General features: G+C 39.1%; 1 protein-coding gene across 2 annotated transcripts in view; it reads left to right on the forward strand.

The window, feature by feature from the left end:
• Positions 1–12645, forward strand: part of akap12b (A kinase (PRKA) anchor protein 12b) — a 48034-nt gene extending 35389 nt beyond the window's left edge. Inside the window, exons 1-3 of one of the 2 annotated variants that reach the window (XM_077221159.1) lie at positions 801–1196; positions 4754–9436; positions 10973–12645. In XM_077221159.1, coding sequence (XP_077077274.1) covers positions 1172–1196; positions 4754–9432 — 4704 coding nt within the window. In that variant the 5' untranslated portion in view covers positions 801–1171 and the 3' untranslated portion in view covers positions 9433–9436; positions 10973–12645. Of the gene's footprint in view, positions 1–800; positions 1197–4753; positions 9437–10972 lie in introns of those variants that run through there. The other variant, XM_077221158.1, reaches the window with a different exon arrangement.
• Positions 12646–13068: the final 423 nt, after the last annotated feature.

Consider the following 13068-nt stretch of genomic DNA (forward strand, 5'->3'; position numbering starts at 1 on the left):
GCCGAAGAATCTCACTGGCATTCTTCAGCCATCCTCCTTCAACAAAGTTGAATGAAATAAGCTGCCTCAGTATACACTTTGAATGGACCATTTGCACTGTAAAGTGGCAGCCTCATTATATTAGCACTAAACTACCTAGTCTGGGACGCAAATTTAAATAGAAAGTCACTTTACCCTTCTAACCTTTCGTTATAAACAATTCACATGGTTAATCTTAATAAGGGAGACATTTTTATTAAACACAGTAAAATATTTTTTAAAAAGTCCTAAAATATTTCAAAGCAACTGAATCTGTCAGAAAAGGTTACCATATTTTAACATATGTTCAGGGTTCACTAGACAGACTGAAACAGTACTTTCTTAGAAAACTCATTCCAATAATCTTGAAAATAATTGTTTACAGTTTATTCACTCACAATTGGCAGGTGTGGTAAAAAGTTGCATACTTATAGCAGAGCCCTTGGACTGAGAGTGTTGTGGAGAAGATGTAAAAATGTGAGCTTGGTTGAGTGAAATGGAGAAGAAGCAGAAAGTTCCTTGTTTCACCCTTGTCCATTTTATATGGAGCCTGCTGTTTAGGAGACGGGAAGAGGAGATGGAGCTCTGTAAAACATCATGTACAGAAATGCCTTTGATAACATGAGTAATCCTCCCTCCCTTCGCACACACATACACACATTTTAACTATGGTTTGACAATTTCTGTCGTTTTGAACAGGGAAAGAAAAAGTTGGAAAAAGGAATGTTTGTGTGAGTGGGTGGAGGGAGTATGTGAAGAGGAGTGGAGGGGGAAGGAAGAGGGAAACTCATTCAGTAGAGAGGGGCTGAGAACAGCTGAAAAGTTGAGGAGGAGTGGGGGTTGACTGGGGGGGTCATGGGTGGGGTGGTCCCACATAGGACATGTGTCAGTGTCTGTTGAAATGTGTTTTACCCTCCCGCTCTCCTCATTCTCACCCAGAAACTCAGAAGAGGAGACGCCTGACCTCAACACAAGCTCACAGGACAGAGAAAGAGAGGGAAACAAGAGTGTAGCTTTAAAGCCAATCAGCTGATCATAGTCTGAGAGGAAGCAGGACATTTACAAGAGGGGAGTTCAAAATCGCATCACTGTCATCGAGTTAAACTGATTTTTGTCTTTTTTTCCTGAAAAAGTAATTGCACAAGTTTTTGAAATGCTTGGGACAATAACTCTAACAGGTAAGATGCATCTAAAATCTATGACTTGTTATAGTTGGGACGTATTATGGTTAATATTTTAGGACAGGGGAGTGATACTAAATGGGATCGGCGCTGTAGCAGTTTCTTGATTTTATTTTCAGGTCTATTTTTATTATTAATGGATCAGCTTTTGAATCTATTCAGGAATCAGTCAATTCAGTAAAATTGTGGACAAATTCTGTAGCCTATGGTATCATTGTGTAGAGACTAATGTTATTAAATAGCCTACTTGAATATTTGTTATTCATCAAAAAAATAGTAATTTATTGCTTTCTCTGACATATCTCAATTTTTTTTGTGTATGTTTAATTATTTTTGCATTTCATTGATTCTTGGTCTTTGATAGAATTTAGAATTTATGGAATATCAGGGATTTGTTTTTCATTTAAAAATCAGTCTGTATATTGACATTGTGAAGTATTAACCATTAAGTGTGGGAGACCAACCTAAACTTTATAATGTTTAATTTTAAACCCCATCATATTCATTTTTAGTATGCGAAAAAAGTACAGCTAGGTGGGTTTATACATGCAATGTATAGAATTCTTGGAAATGTTCAGAGCTGATGGGCTATAGTGGTCTCAGATGTCCTTCTTTTTAAGGAATTTTAATGAGTTTTTAAGCCCCTTAGAACTTAGTCAGGGTTCTCTATAGAGTTGGTTTGGGTGTATGGAATTGATTACCTGCTGCACATGACTCCATGGAGTGTTTTGATTAGCTGGGGATGTTTATTAGGACTTTTTTTATGTGGATGTTCTTATCTTTGTTGATATTAGTTTAATCTATTTTGTCCAAAATTTAAAATTTAATTTTACTTAAATTGGCTTAAAGGGATAGTAAACCCAAAAATGAAAATTTTGTCATCACTTACTAACCCTCAAGTTGTTACAAACCTGTATTAGTTTCTTTCTTCTGTTGAACACAAAATAATATTATTTAAAGAATGTTGGTAATCAGAAAAAAAATATATGGAAGTCAATGGGCCCCATCAACTGTCTGGTTACCAACATTCTTTAAAATATATTATTTTCTGTTCAACAGAAGAAAGAAACTTACACAGGTTTGGAACAACATGAGGGTGAGTAAATGATGTCACAATTTTTTTATTTTTGGGTGAACTATGCCTTTAAATGTCATACATGCTCTAAACACATCTATGTCAAAGGGAGTCACAGAGTTACTAAAGTGTAGTTATTTAGTGCAGGAGGTGGGGTAGTTGGCCTGGTGGGGGTCCGACAGTCAGTCTACTGCTGCAACTTCCCTAAACACACAGACTCCGCTAATGAACAGCCTATATTTGCATGTAACAGCAAGGGGTAGTGGGTTGTTGACCATTACCTCAGGCCCATCTCAACAAACATCCACCCTTCCCCCATATTTCTAAAAAGCCCTATCACACCACTGTGATTTCAGATGGCATCTTCCCCCACCCATTCCAAAATGCTCACCCACAGTTTCACACTTTAGCAGCCACAACAGACCAGCTATTTTGAATTCCTTGGCTCGAGTTTTGTAGGGCAACTGGTGGCTTCACCAAGTCTTTGACCCATGTACTCGTGTAAAAATCTTTAATGCACTCATGTAAAAATATACATGCACATTTACATTGAGAATGTGCATCCTTCATATTCTTAAACTTACCTTCATAGTTAAAACTGTAAGAAGAAACATCTGGGAATACACCCAGAAGGATATGTTTTTAAAATAACGTTGTAAAGATGAATTAAAAACAAACACAAAAAAACATGAGTGCATCTTTATGGTGGGTTTCTTGTTTAATGATATTTCCTCTTTCCAAATGTTTGTCTAATTATGGTTACTACCCTGACATTTAGATCCCACCCAACTTTAACACTTTTACTGCACAACCAGAAATGTTTAAATTATAAACCTTACCGCTTGTGTTATAAATCAGTCTTCCATATCACCAAGGCTGATAAATTTCTGTCTGTCATTATATATGGCTTCCCATAATGCCCGTTTCCCATTTTACAATAAGGATTTTATTCATTGTAGTTTAAGTTCCAGGATGGACAATAGTGTGGGGCACCCACCCCTTTTAGTTTAAGCAGGAAAAAACAGAGGCCTATTGTGAGACAAAGAGGACAACACAATACAGTCTTCCTAAGCTGAAGTTTGGATTTTGGTCTGTGGGGGGGGGGGGGGGGGGGGGATGGGTCCCTATTCCCATCCCAATACCTTATTAAATTGTGGGATTAGGTTGGTGCTTCGTTTAAATCATATATTGAAAACATGGAGCTCCATTTTGTTTTAAACCTACATAAAATTGATGGATGAATTTAAGAGTGATTTTCCACGGAGTGACCACAACACGACAGAGAGCATAAGTATTTTATTTGAATGAACATCTTCTGATCTGAAAATCTGAAATGATGGTAGGCAATAAATAAATCAGTCCAGTTGTTTATGAGTTTCAAGGTTAGGGTAATAAATCCAAGACTTTACCAGTCACATAAAAATAAAATTGTTCTAAATGTAAAAATCATTTTGACCTCTGGCTTAAGTTGATTTGGTAGATAAATGGGTTTGCTGCCCCTTTAACTCAGCCTGTGTCATAAGTGCATAGGAAGGCAAGTAATGTGATATCTATGCATTAAAAATGCTTGGAATTTGTTTTTAAAGTCACTGGGTGGGTTTCAGACCCCAGAGCAATAGCAAGCAGAGCCAGATGTGAATGGTCCCTTGCTAGGTTGGATGTCAAAGGGAAACTGAGCCTCCAGGAGGCCCACACTACATGCAAACTCGGCTCCCTATTCCCAGCCCCACACCCTCAAAACTGACCCACTCCTGTCAAAACACAGATAGTCAAGGGAGGAATTTAAGACATTATAAGTTTGTGTGTGTTTGTGTTCTTTTGTTTATCCCACCTGTTGCAATTTGAGTTAAAAATTTATCGGATGCTTAAGAACTGGTCACATATACAGGCTTAAGGTAGATTAATAAAGTAATATTACAAACCACCCTTTTCATTATGTGTTTGCTGTGTTTTATTAAATAAGGTCAATTTCATAGTCTACAAGTTTGGCAACATAGCCTGCATAACTGAAGCTTACAACATGGAAATTTTCCCCTCGTTGCCTTGATGTAAAATCTTGTCATCATTCCCCAGATTTTATTAGGAAAGAGACCAGAAAATGTAAGCTTATTATCATATGCCTGATTAAATCGGTACAGGAGGTGAATATTTTTGCAGGTTTTCTAGCAATGTGGCTTCAAATTTCCTTCAAATGCCACAACTCTCCATCTTGAAATAATTACATTAGATAATGTATTTTGCTTTTATTACTCTAAGTAGTTATTTTTTTACACTTAGTCATTTTGAGAATTGGCTATCCATAAGAGACAAAAGAGTTTTATATGGCTTTGAGTGTTATGATATTTGATAATCTGTTAACTCATTCCTTGATGATTCCAATGATAATGGCTTCATTTATGCCATTTGTGTAACTTGAACAACTGTAACTGAAAAAATGTACAAGAAACTTCACTAAAACTTTGCATATTTTTCATTACAGTTGGCCAGACAGACACCATCTCCCAAAAAGAAGACAGCCCTGAAACAATTGAGGTACATCAGGAAGAGGTTAGCCCTCAAGTTAATGGAGAGAAAGGAGACGATTCTGCAAATGCAGATGAAATTACAACTGCAGAAGAGAAGGTGGCAGAAGAAAAACAAGAGGAGACAAATGAGGTGGGCTTCAAAAAGATCTTCCGTTTTGTTGGATTCAAGTTCACAGTGAAGAAAGACAAGAATGAGAAGACTGATCCTGTGCAACTGCTGACAGTGAAGGAAGCAGAGAGTGGTGTAGATGCACCTGCTGAGGAAAAGGAAGAGGAACCTGGAACAGAGGAAAACAAATCTGTGGAAGACAAATCATCAGAGACCACAGAAAAAGAGCAGGAGGCCACGACTGAAGACGTGACTGATAAGGCAGAGAAACCAACAGACCAAACTGTAGTTAATGCCCCATCAGAGACTGAAAAGGCAAGTGATGGGGAAACCGAAGAATCTGCTGAAAAAATGGGGACGATATCAGAGAAAGAACCAGAGTCAGAAGTGCCAACTGAATTGCCCACAAGTCCACCCTCTCAAGAGATACAGAGCCCCTTTAAGAAATTTTTCACTCAGGGAATCTTTTCTAACCTGCGGAAGAAGACAAGCTTCAAAAAGGCCAAAGATGAGGAACAAGTCAAAGAAAAGTCTGCAGAGGAGGACATTAAGGAAACCGAGGAGAATGTAGATGGTGTTGTTGAGGGTATAGAGGAAGCTAAAGTGGATGCAGAGAAAGAACCAGCTGAGGATGAGCAAGTAGAGAAACTCTCTGAAACAATTGAAACTAAAGCTGAATCAACTTCCACTGACACTGAAAAGACACAAGATCTTAAACTAGAGCCTGAGACTACAAGTGAAACTGAAAGTTTGACTCAGACTGAAACTGCTGAAGCTCCAGCTGCTGAACCTGCTGAAGCTTTAGCTGCTGAAACTGTTGAAGCTCCAGCTGCTGAAACTGTTAATGAATCCCAACCTATTTATAATGCAATACCAACAAGTGTCAAGCCAGATGTTTCAGATGAGGTGACTACTGAAGTGGAAATCCTGTCATCTCAGGAGAAAGCCAAGGCTCAGGGAAGCCCACTTAAGAAGCTGTTTACAGGAGCAGGTCTAAAAAAGCTGTCATCCAAAAAGCAGAAGAGTAAGAAAGAAGCTGAATTAAAGCAAACAGAATTAAGTGAACAAGCTGCTGAAAACATCCAGTCTCCCGCTGAGTCTGCTGAGCCTCAAAAACCTGACAGTGAAGCATCTTCTCCTGAAGAATCTGGTGAGCATCTTGTAGGGGAGGTAACTCAAGCTGAGGTGGCTCAAGCCGTCGAGCCTGATGGTGAACCTGTCACTTCTGACAGTGAGAAAAAGAAAGATGGAATTTTACCTTGGTCCTCTTTCAAAAAACTAGTCACTCCAAAAAAACGAGTCAAAAGGCCATCTGAGAGTGAAGATGAAGCCCTTGGAGACAAACCCAAATCTTCTACCCTATCTTCAACTGAAAGTGCCGTATTCGATGAGAAAACTGATGAGACTAAACCCTCTGAAGAGGTACCATCTGAGTCTAAAGAAGAATCACAGGCAGAATCTAAGGCTGAGCCAAAAGTTGAGAAGCCTGAACCAGTTGCAGAGGAGTCAAAAAGAAAAATGGATACATCTGTGTCCTGGGAAGCTCTTATCTGTGTGGGGTCAGCAAAAAAAAGGGCCAGAAAAACTTCTGATTCTGATGATGAAGAACCTAAAATTGAGGAAGAAGTGCAGCAGTCTGGAGAGCAGACGAAGACTGCCGAGTCCCCTCTTGTAAGCTCTGGTGAAGCTGATCATGAGAATTTGGCTTCTTCCCCCGAACCAGAGGAAGAACTTGTGTCTACCTGGGAGTCCTTCAAGAGGCTGGTAACCCAGAGGAAGAAACCTAAAGCAGAAGACAAGTCTGATGAAGCCTCAGGCCCAGAACAGACAACCTCTGACAGTGAAATCCCCAAAGAAGAATCCTCTTTCTCTTTGAGGAAATTGATTCCACGCAGAAAGAAGAAGTCTGATGGTAAACAAGAGCAGGTTTCTTCTGATGTTGGCTCTGCAGAGGATGACTCCGACACTCCAGCTGTGGTGCCTCTTTCAGAATATGACAATGAACCATCAGCAACAGTTGCAGTTATGGTAGAGGAGGTGAAGCAGGAATCTGCACCAGTAACTCAGACAAAGGCCATAGATGAGGATAGATCACCATCTTGGATCTCAACCACTGTGGAAAATGTTGAGGATGAGACAGAGGGAAAGCAATTGAGTGACATACCCGAAGAAGGAGACACAGCTGCCACACCCAAATCAACCGATAACACCATTGCAGAGGACATTGTCGAGCTTACATCAGAAGCAGTTACGGCCCTTGAACAAGTAGAGGAGACTGAAATGGTTTCTGCTGTTTCACGCGTTACAGCATCTCCAGTTACATCAGGTGAGACAACTCCTGTCCCAGGTGATGGTGTAGAGAAGACTGATGTAGTACTACAAGAAGCTGTGGAAACTATCAGTGCTCCCACAAGTGCCATAGCTGTCACCATGACTAAGGAACAGGAAAACGTAGTTGCCGTCATCACTGATGCTCTTCTGGTTGAGTCAGCCATCAAGGAAGAGAAAACAGTCTTGGTTGCACACAAGAAAACAGAGGCAACCGCTGTTTGCACCGGCCTTGACACTATTGAAATAAAGGCGGTAAAAGAAGAAAGCCTCAATCAGAAGCCTTCAGTAGAGTCAGTCACAGTTTTTACTCAGGCACTAGTCACAGAGATAGTTATTGAAGACAACACACAGGAGCCTGAAAAAGTCAGTGAGATTGAGGATAAGGTTCACGAGGGTCAGATGAGTGTAGGTCAAGTAGAGCTCAAAGATGAGCCCATAGAAAATGCAGTTGAGGAGAAAGCACATTTTGAAGAGATGAAGGAGATATCTGAAGCTGAGACTGTGAATGATCTCCAAGAAGTAGCAGCAGTCAAAGTAGCGCTTATCAATGCTGTACAACAGGAACCAGAATTTCTTGAAGAGCCGGTGGTGGCAGAAAAATCCCCTCAGGTTGAGGCTGCAGGTCCTGTTGAAGCAACTATTGAAGAGTCAATCTGTGCTCAAACTGTAGAAGTCACAGAAGTTACTGTTGCTAAAGGTGAGAAAGTGCAAGAACTGGAGGGTGTTAAAGAGGCATTTGCCACTGTTGAGGTAGCATCTGTGGAGGGAGTTGCCATGGCTGTAATAGAGGAGGCCATGGCAACCCTTCCAGAGGTGCCTGCTTCTCAAACTGCTGGGTCTACGGAAGATTGCATTCCTGTTGTGGCCACCAGTGAAGAATTTGCAGTCATCAAAGAGACTGTCTGTGTTATAAACTCAACATCTGAGACGACAGAATCTCATTTAGCAGATCTAGCTCATGAAACTGTTATGGAAAAGGTTCCTATTGTTCTTCCCACTGGTGACCACAATATCCAGGTTATAGTGAATGATGTTGAGGTTGTCTCTGCTCAAGAAGTCATTGAGGGAAACTTTGAAGTAGCCTCAACAAAGGTTAGTGTTGTGTTTGAGGAAGTTATTGAGAATGCGAAAGAGGAAACTGAAGTGATCCAGGCATCCCAAGTGACAGAGGCAGAAATCATTGAGAAACAGAGCAATGTTATTGTGCAAGAGGTCATTCAAAATGTTGTGGAGAACTTTGCTGAGGCACACGAAGAACAAAAAGTGTCTGAGAAAGCCACTGAGGAGGTAGAGAGCTGTAGCACATCAGTGGAAGTCAAACTTGAAGAGTTCCCAGCGGTTTCTGAAATAATTGAGGAAAACCCTTCAACAGAAGTCATTTTAGGGGAAAAAGCTCCACTAGAAACAAGCCCAGAGAAACCAAAGGCATCTGACGATAGCTGCAAAGACGACAATGAACAAACTTGCACTGTCACTGAGAAACCAACAAAAACTCTCAATGGAGCCATCCTGATCACTGAAACAGTCCCAGTCTCTATCACAGGTGAAATCCATGCTCAAAATGAGGAGGTTGCCACAGTCTCTGTGGCAGATGTGCATCAAGAAACAGAGGTAACGAAAAGTGAAGTTGAACTAAAGCAAGCAAAAGAGACCAAAGAAAGTGAAGAAGGAAAAAGTCAAGTTGAATCAGATTCCACTGAAGTTCCAACAGGAATCAAGCAAGAGACACAAGATTCAGAAGTTTCAGAAGCCATACCAGAAGAAAAGATGGCAGAAACATCTGCAAGTCAAAACCAGTTTGTAGCTGAGCAGTGTCAACTGGCACAGGAGGTACAGATTGAGACTGCACAGGAGTTTAACGTGGATTTCATAAATGTCATAGATGCAGATAATGTACCTGTTCAAGACATTGAGACAAACATGAAAGAAGACTGTTCAGATGGTCAAGAATCAATAGTAGACAGGCCTCAGAAAGACTTGGAAGAGCCTCAAACCAAGGTTTCAACACAGGACACGACAAACCAGGGAGAGTCCAGAGATCCAGATTGTCAAAAGACGGATGCTAAAAATGTACCTGCCAAGCTGGAGACTGCTACTGAGAAGACAGCAAATGCCATTGCAGAAGAGGAGGTAGTGGAGGAGGTTGAAAATGAGAATGAGCCTGTCTCCACAGAGATTGTCACTGTGTCATGAGCAGGTTAGTCTTTATACATTTATTGAAATCTTTTTGTTAATTTTATTTTTTATTTTCTATTGTAGAACAAAACAACAACTATAACAAAATATTAAAATGTTTTCAAAATTAGTTTTGTCCATCACAAACAAAAGAGAAATAAGTTCCACATTAGTTAGTAAACTTCACCATCAAACTTCAGTTTTTGCATGGTGCCCTTTTAAAAGCATCAATTGATCTTAGTTTTATTAGGGGTGTATTTCCATTCGGTGAGATGAAAAAGCTTTTGTTCCATGTACCAGTATCCAAGGGACCTTCGGTATCAAAGCAGGAATGCCGCTGCCTGACCCTTCACTTCACTGCTGGGTCTTAAAGGGAAGCTGTGTGAAGAGAGATGAACTTGTGGTGAAAGACCGAGTCTAATTCCCCACCCCCTCCGTTATACACTCTCTTATTCTCTTCCACTCATCAAAGCTTTTAATATGTAGTTAACCAATTATTTTTATAAGATAAACTGTATGATCAAATACAATCCATGGCAGTGTCATATCAGCATATGAACAGATAAAATCATAAAAAATCATAAAAGTTTTTTTCTATGATATTGATAGATTATTATTTATTCATAGCTAATAATATAGGAGGAGCACTTGAATGGGTAATACTAAATTACCCATTTAAGTAAGTACATTGACATGTTTAGTTTTTGTGTAGTCAAGCTAGTCTTCATCGAATACATGTTGCATGTCACGTCTTTTGGAATGTGTGCACAAAGCTCTTGATTGTTTATGATAGTATGATTAATGTGTTTGCATCCTTAATGAAGCCAAGCTGAATTACCTAGATTAATTAAAAAGATTAATTATTGTTTTAGTGCGACTTGAATCAGAAAGTGCACATAAATATACTTGATACTCATATTACATTTCAAAATTATTACCTACACTCGCAATAAAAACATTCATAATCAAAGGCAACTCCATAAAATAAATAGATGTATTACTCATCACCTATTAAAATAATTACACTTCAATGAGCCCTAATGTTAAGTGTGACCAAAAAAGGAAGGGGATGGGAGAGGAGAGCTGGGTGTGTCTGCTAAATGTTTGATGAGGGCTAATGCAGCACTGCAGTAGAGCAGACGCTGGTGATATATAACATCGCAGCATGAGCTTTGGTGCAAGGCTCACTCTCTTCTCTCTCTCACTACCCCCTTTGCCTTGGTGACTTGTGCTGAGTCACACAACAGAGTGAGACAGTGGTTGGAGGCAGAGAAGATGCAGTGCAGATGGAAAAGCAATGTGTGTATTAATGTGAAATGATAGGTGACACCGTAGGATAGTAGCTTGTCATGCTAATTGATTAAAGATCTGTGAGAAGAGCAAAGGAAAAGGAAAAGAGTGCAAAGTATATTGCATTTTTGAAATAGCATTTGAATTAACATTAGCAGACTTGGCAGTGTACATGATAAATAAGCTTAAAATGTATTGCAAACAAAATGCTAATGTACTAGCATCTGGTTGGCTTTTTTTACTCACCACTTTCCTTTTTGTCTTTCAGTCTGCTTGTAAAAAGCGGTCACATGACTGGGACACCGAGCTTTCCGGAAAGCAGGAAGTGAGTGGCAGCCATGGAGGACACTAAGAGACAGTGCTCTGTCCCAACTCCCAGAGAAGAGACTGAAGTTCAATCTCTCCTCTCTCTCATTTAATCCATCCATTCATCCCTCTATTCCTCTTTCCTAATTCACTCTCACTCAGCTACCATATCACTGAGGTCTTGTGCCTCACTGGACTTATCAAGGGATGTCCCCTATTCCCACTTTCCTGTTTTTTGCCAAATTGCTTCAGATGCCATGTTTTGACGTGTAATTTACGATGGACATTTTCATTTTTTTTATTAGTTGTTAAGCAGTCTGCCGAATGGAGAGAATATGTATGTGTGGATCTTGTATGAGCTAATGTGTGTTTGTGATGGAGTAGGAGGGTTGTTATTTTGTATATTGTATTTATATCTAAAATATTCTCTCAGCCCTCTCAAAAACATTCTAACCTTCTACAAACCTATTGAAATTATGTCATGCTGGTGTAAAATTACAAAATATTATTTAGACAAGTAATCTTAACAAATATGGTACAGATACAACTTCTACAGCTATAGTAAATGAAAAAGTGCATAATATGCTGTGGCTGTAATGTGAAAATGACGTAAAATTCAGTGAACACTGAAACACAATATCAAGCCGTTATCATCTCCATGCTCACTGTAGATATAGGCCTACCACTTTTCTGTCCCTTACTGTGAAATGTTGTCTTTTTATTATGTATATTTATCATGCACAATCACAATGAAAAATTTTACCATGCGTGACATTTGAGATTTTAAAAAAATCAATTTGATTTTGCTTTTAGTGGTACCCTGTGAAAATAGATGATCACGGTGATGATAAACGCCTGCATGAGTAGGGATTGTTTAAAAAGGGACACTTTATTGTCCTCAACATACGTGCACTTCACTGTTTGACGGCCTTAGCAAAATGCATGTTTTAACATCTAAAATGCACCTGAGGTTAAGGAAAACTGTGAGAAAATTGTGCGAGGAGAATTGTATTTACACCATCTTTTGGTAAACTCTCCAACACAGGTTGTCCAGTTACACATGGTTTTTATTCACATATAAGTGGGTATTCAGTGTAGTGTCGTTCCCAACATTTCTAATCTCTGTAACAAGAATCGTTATTTCTTTGAAAGACATGTAGATGCCTTATAGTCAGTCTCTTTGAAATGAGTAGTATTTTAGCCATACATGCATTCAAGCATCCATAAAGCATTCAACATATATAATGTGACAGTTGTTCAATATTTGGATGATTATGATGGTGGCAAACTGTAAAAGAAAACATTGAGACTGAAAAGGGGATGCATTATCTTCAATAGAAAAACAGCTCTGCTAGGCTACTACTGTCACGCTTTGAGTAAACAACCCACTCACATTCTTTTCTTAGCTTTTTATAATAGTGTACTGTGAAGCTCTTTAACATTTGTACAAATTGTATACTTATGTAGGCCTACCTTAAGTCATGTTGTAATATTAACAAATAACCAATGAAAGCATTAAGGAATGTTATATACCAGTAGCATGAGCCTCACCTCTTTTTGTATTCTTCAAGCTGTTAATAGTATGGATACAAAATCATGTTTATATTTCATTCAAATAAAGCTAGTGTAAATCAAGCTGACGAGTTTTTTTTTTTTCAATTACCCTTTCTATATGATTTTGTTTTTTGAGCGTGTATCGCCAGGTGGTGGGAGGATACTGAAAATACAAACTGGAGTGAATATAACTCAATTGGTATAGCCTACGTAAAATGCTGGGAATATTTAAGCAGGGTAAACACATAGGGTAAACATTAAGTTCAATACTTTTCCGCAAATTTTGATGGTGGAACCACAATGGTGCCATCTAGTGGCTCACATAACTAGATTTAAACGGATAAATAAACCCATGCTGTTTATCCCTCTGATTGTTAGTCACATTGTACCTCCATCCAAGGCAAAATATTTGCCCTCATGATTGATTATATAAGAATGATCCACAGTTTACCAAAAACCTGTACAAAATTGCCTCTAGCAGAGAATGGGCTTAAAGTTTGGTGT

Source organism: Siphateles boraxobius, unplaced genomic scaffold (genome assembly GCF_051911475.1).
Source record: "Siphateles boraxobius isolate OS27281-9 unplaced genomic scaffold, OSU_SipBor_1 8, whole genome shotgun sequence".
Lineage (NCBI taxonomy): Eukaryota > Metazoa > Chordata > Actinopteri > Cypriniformes > Leuciscidae > Siphateles > Siphateles boraxobius.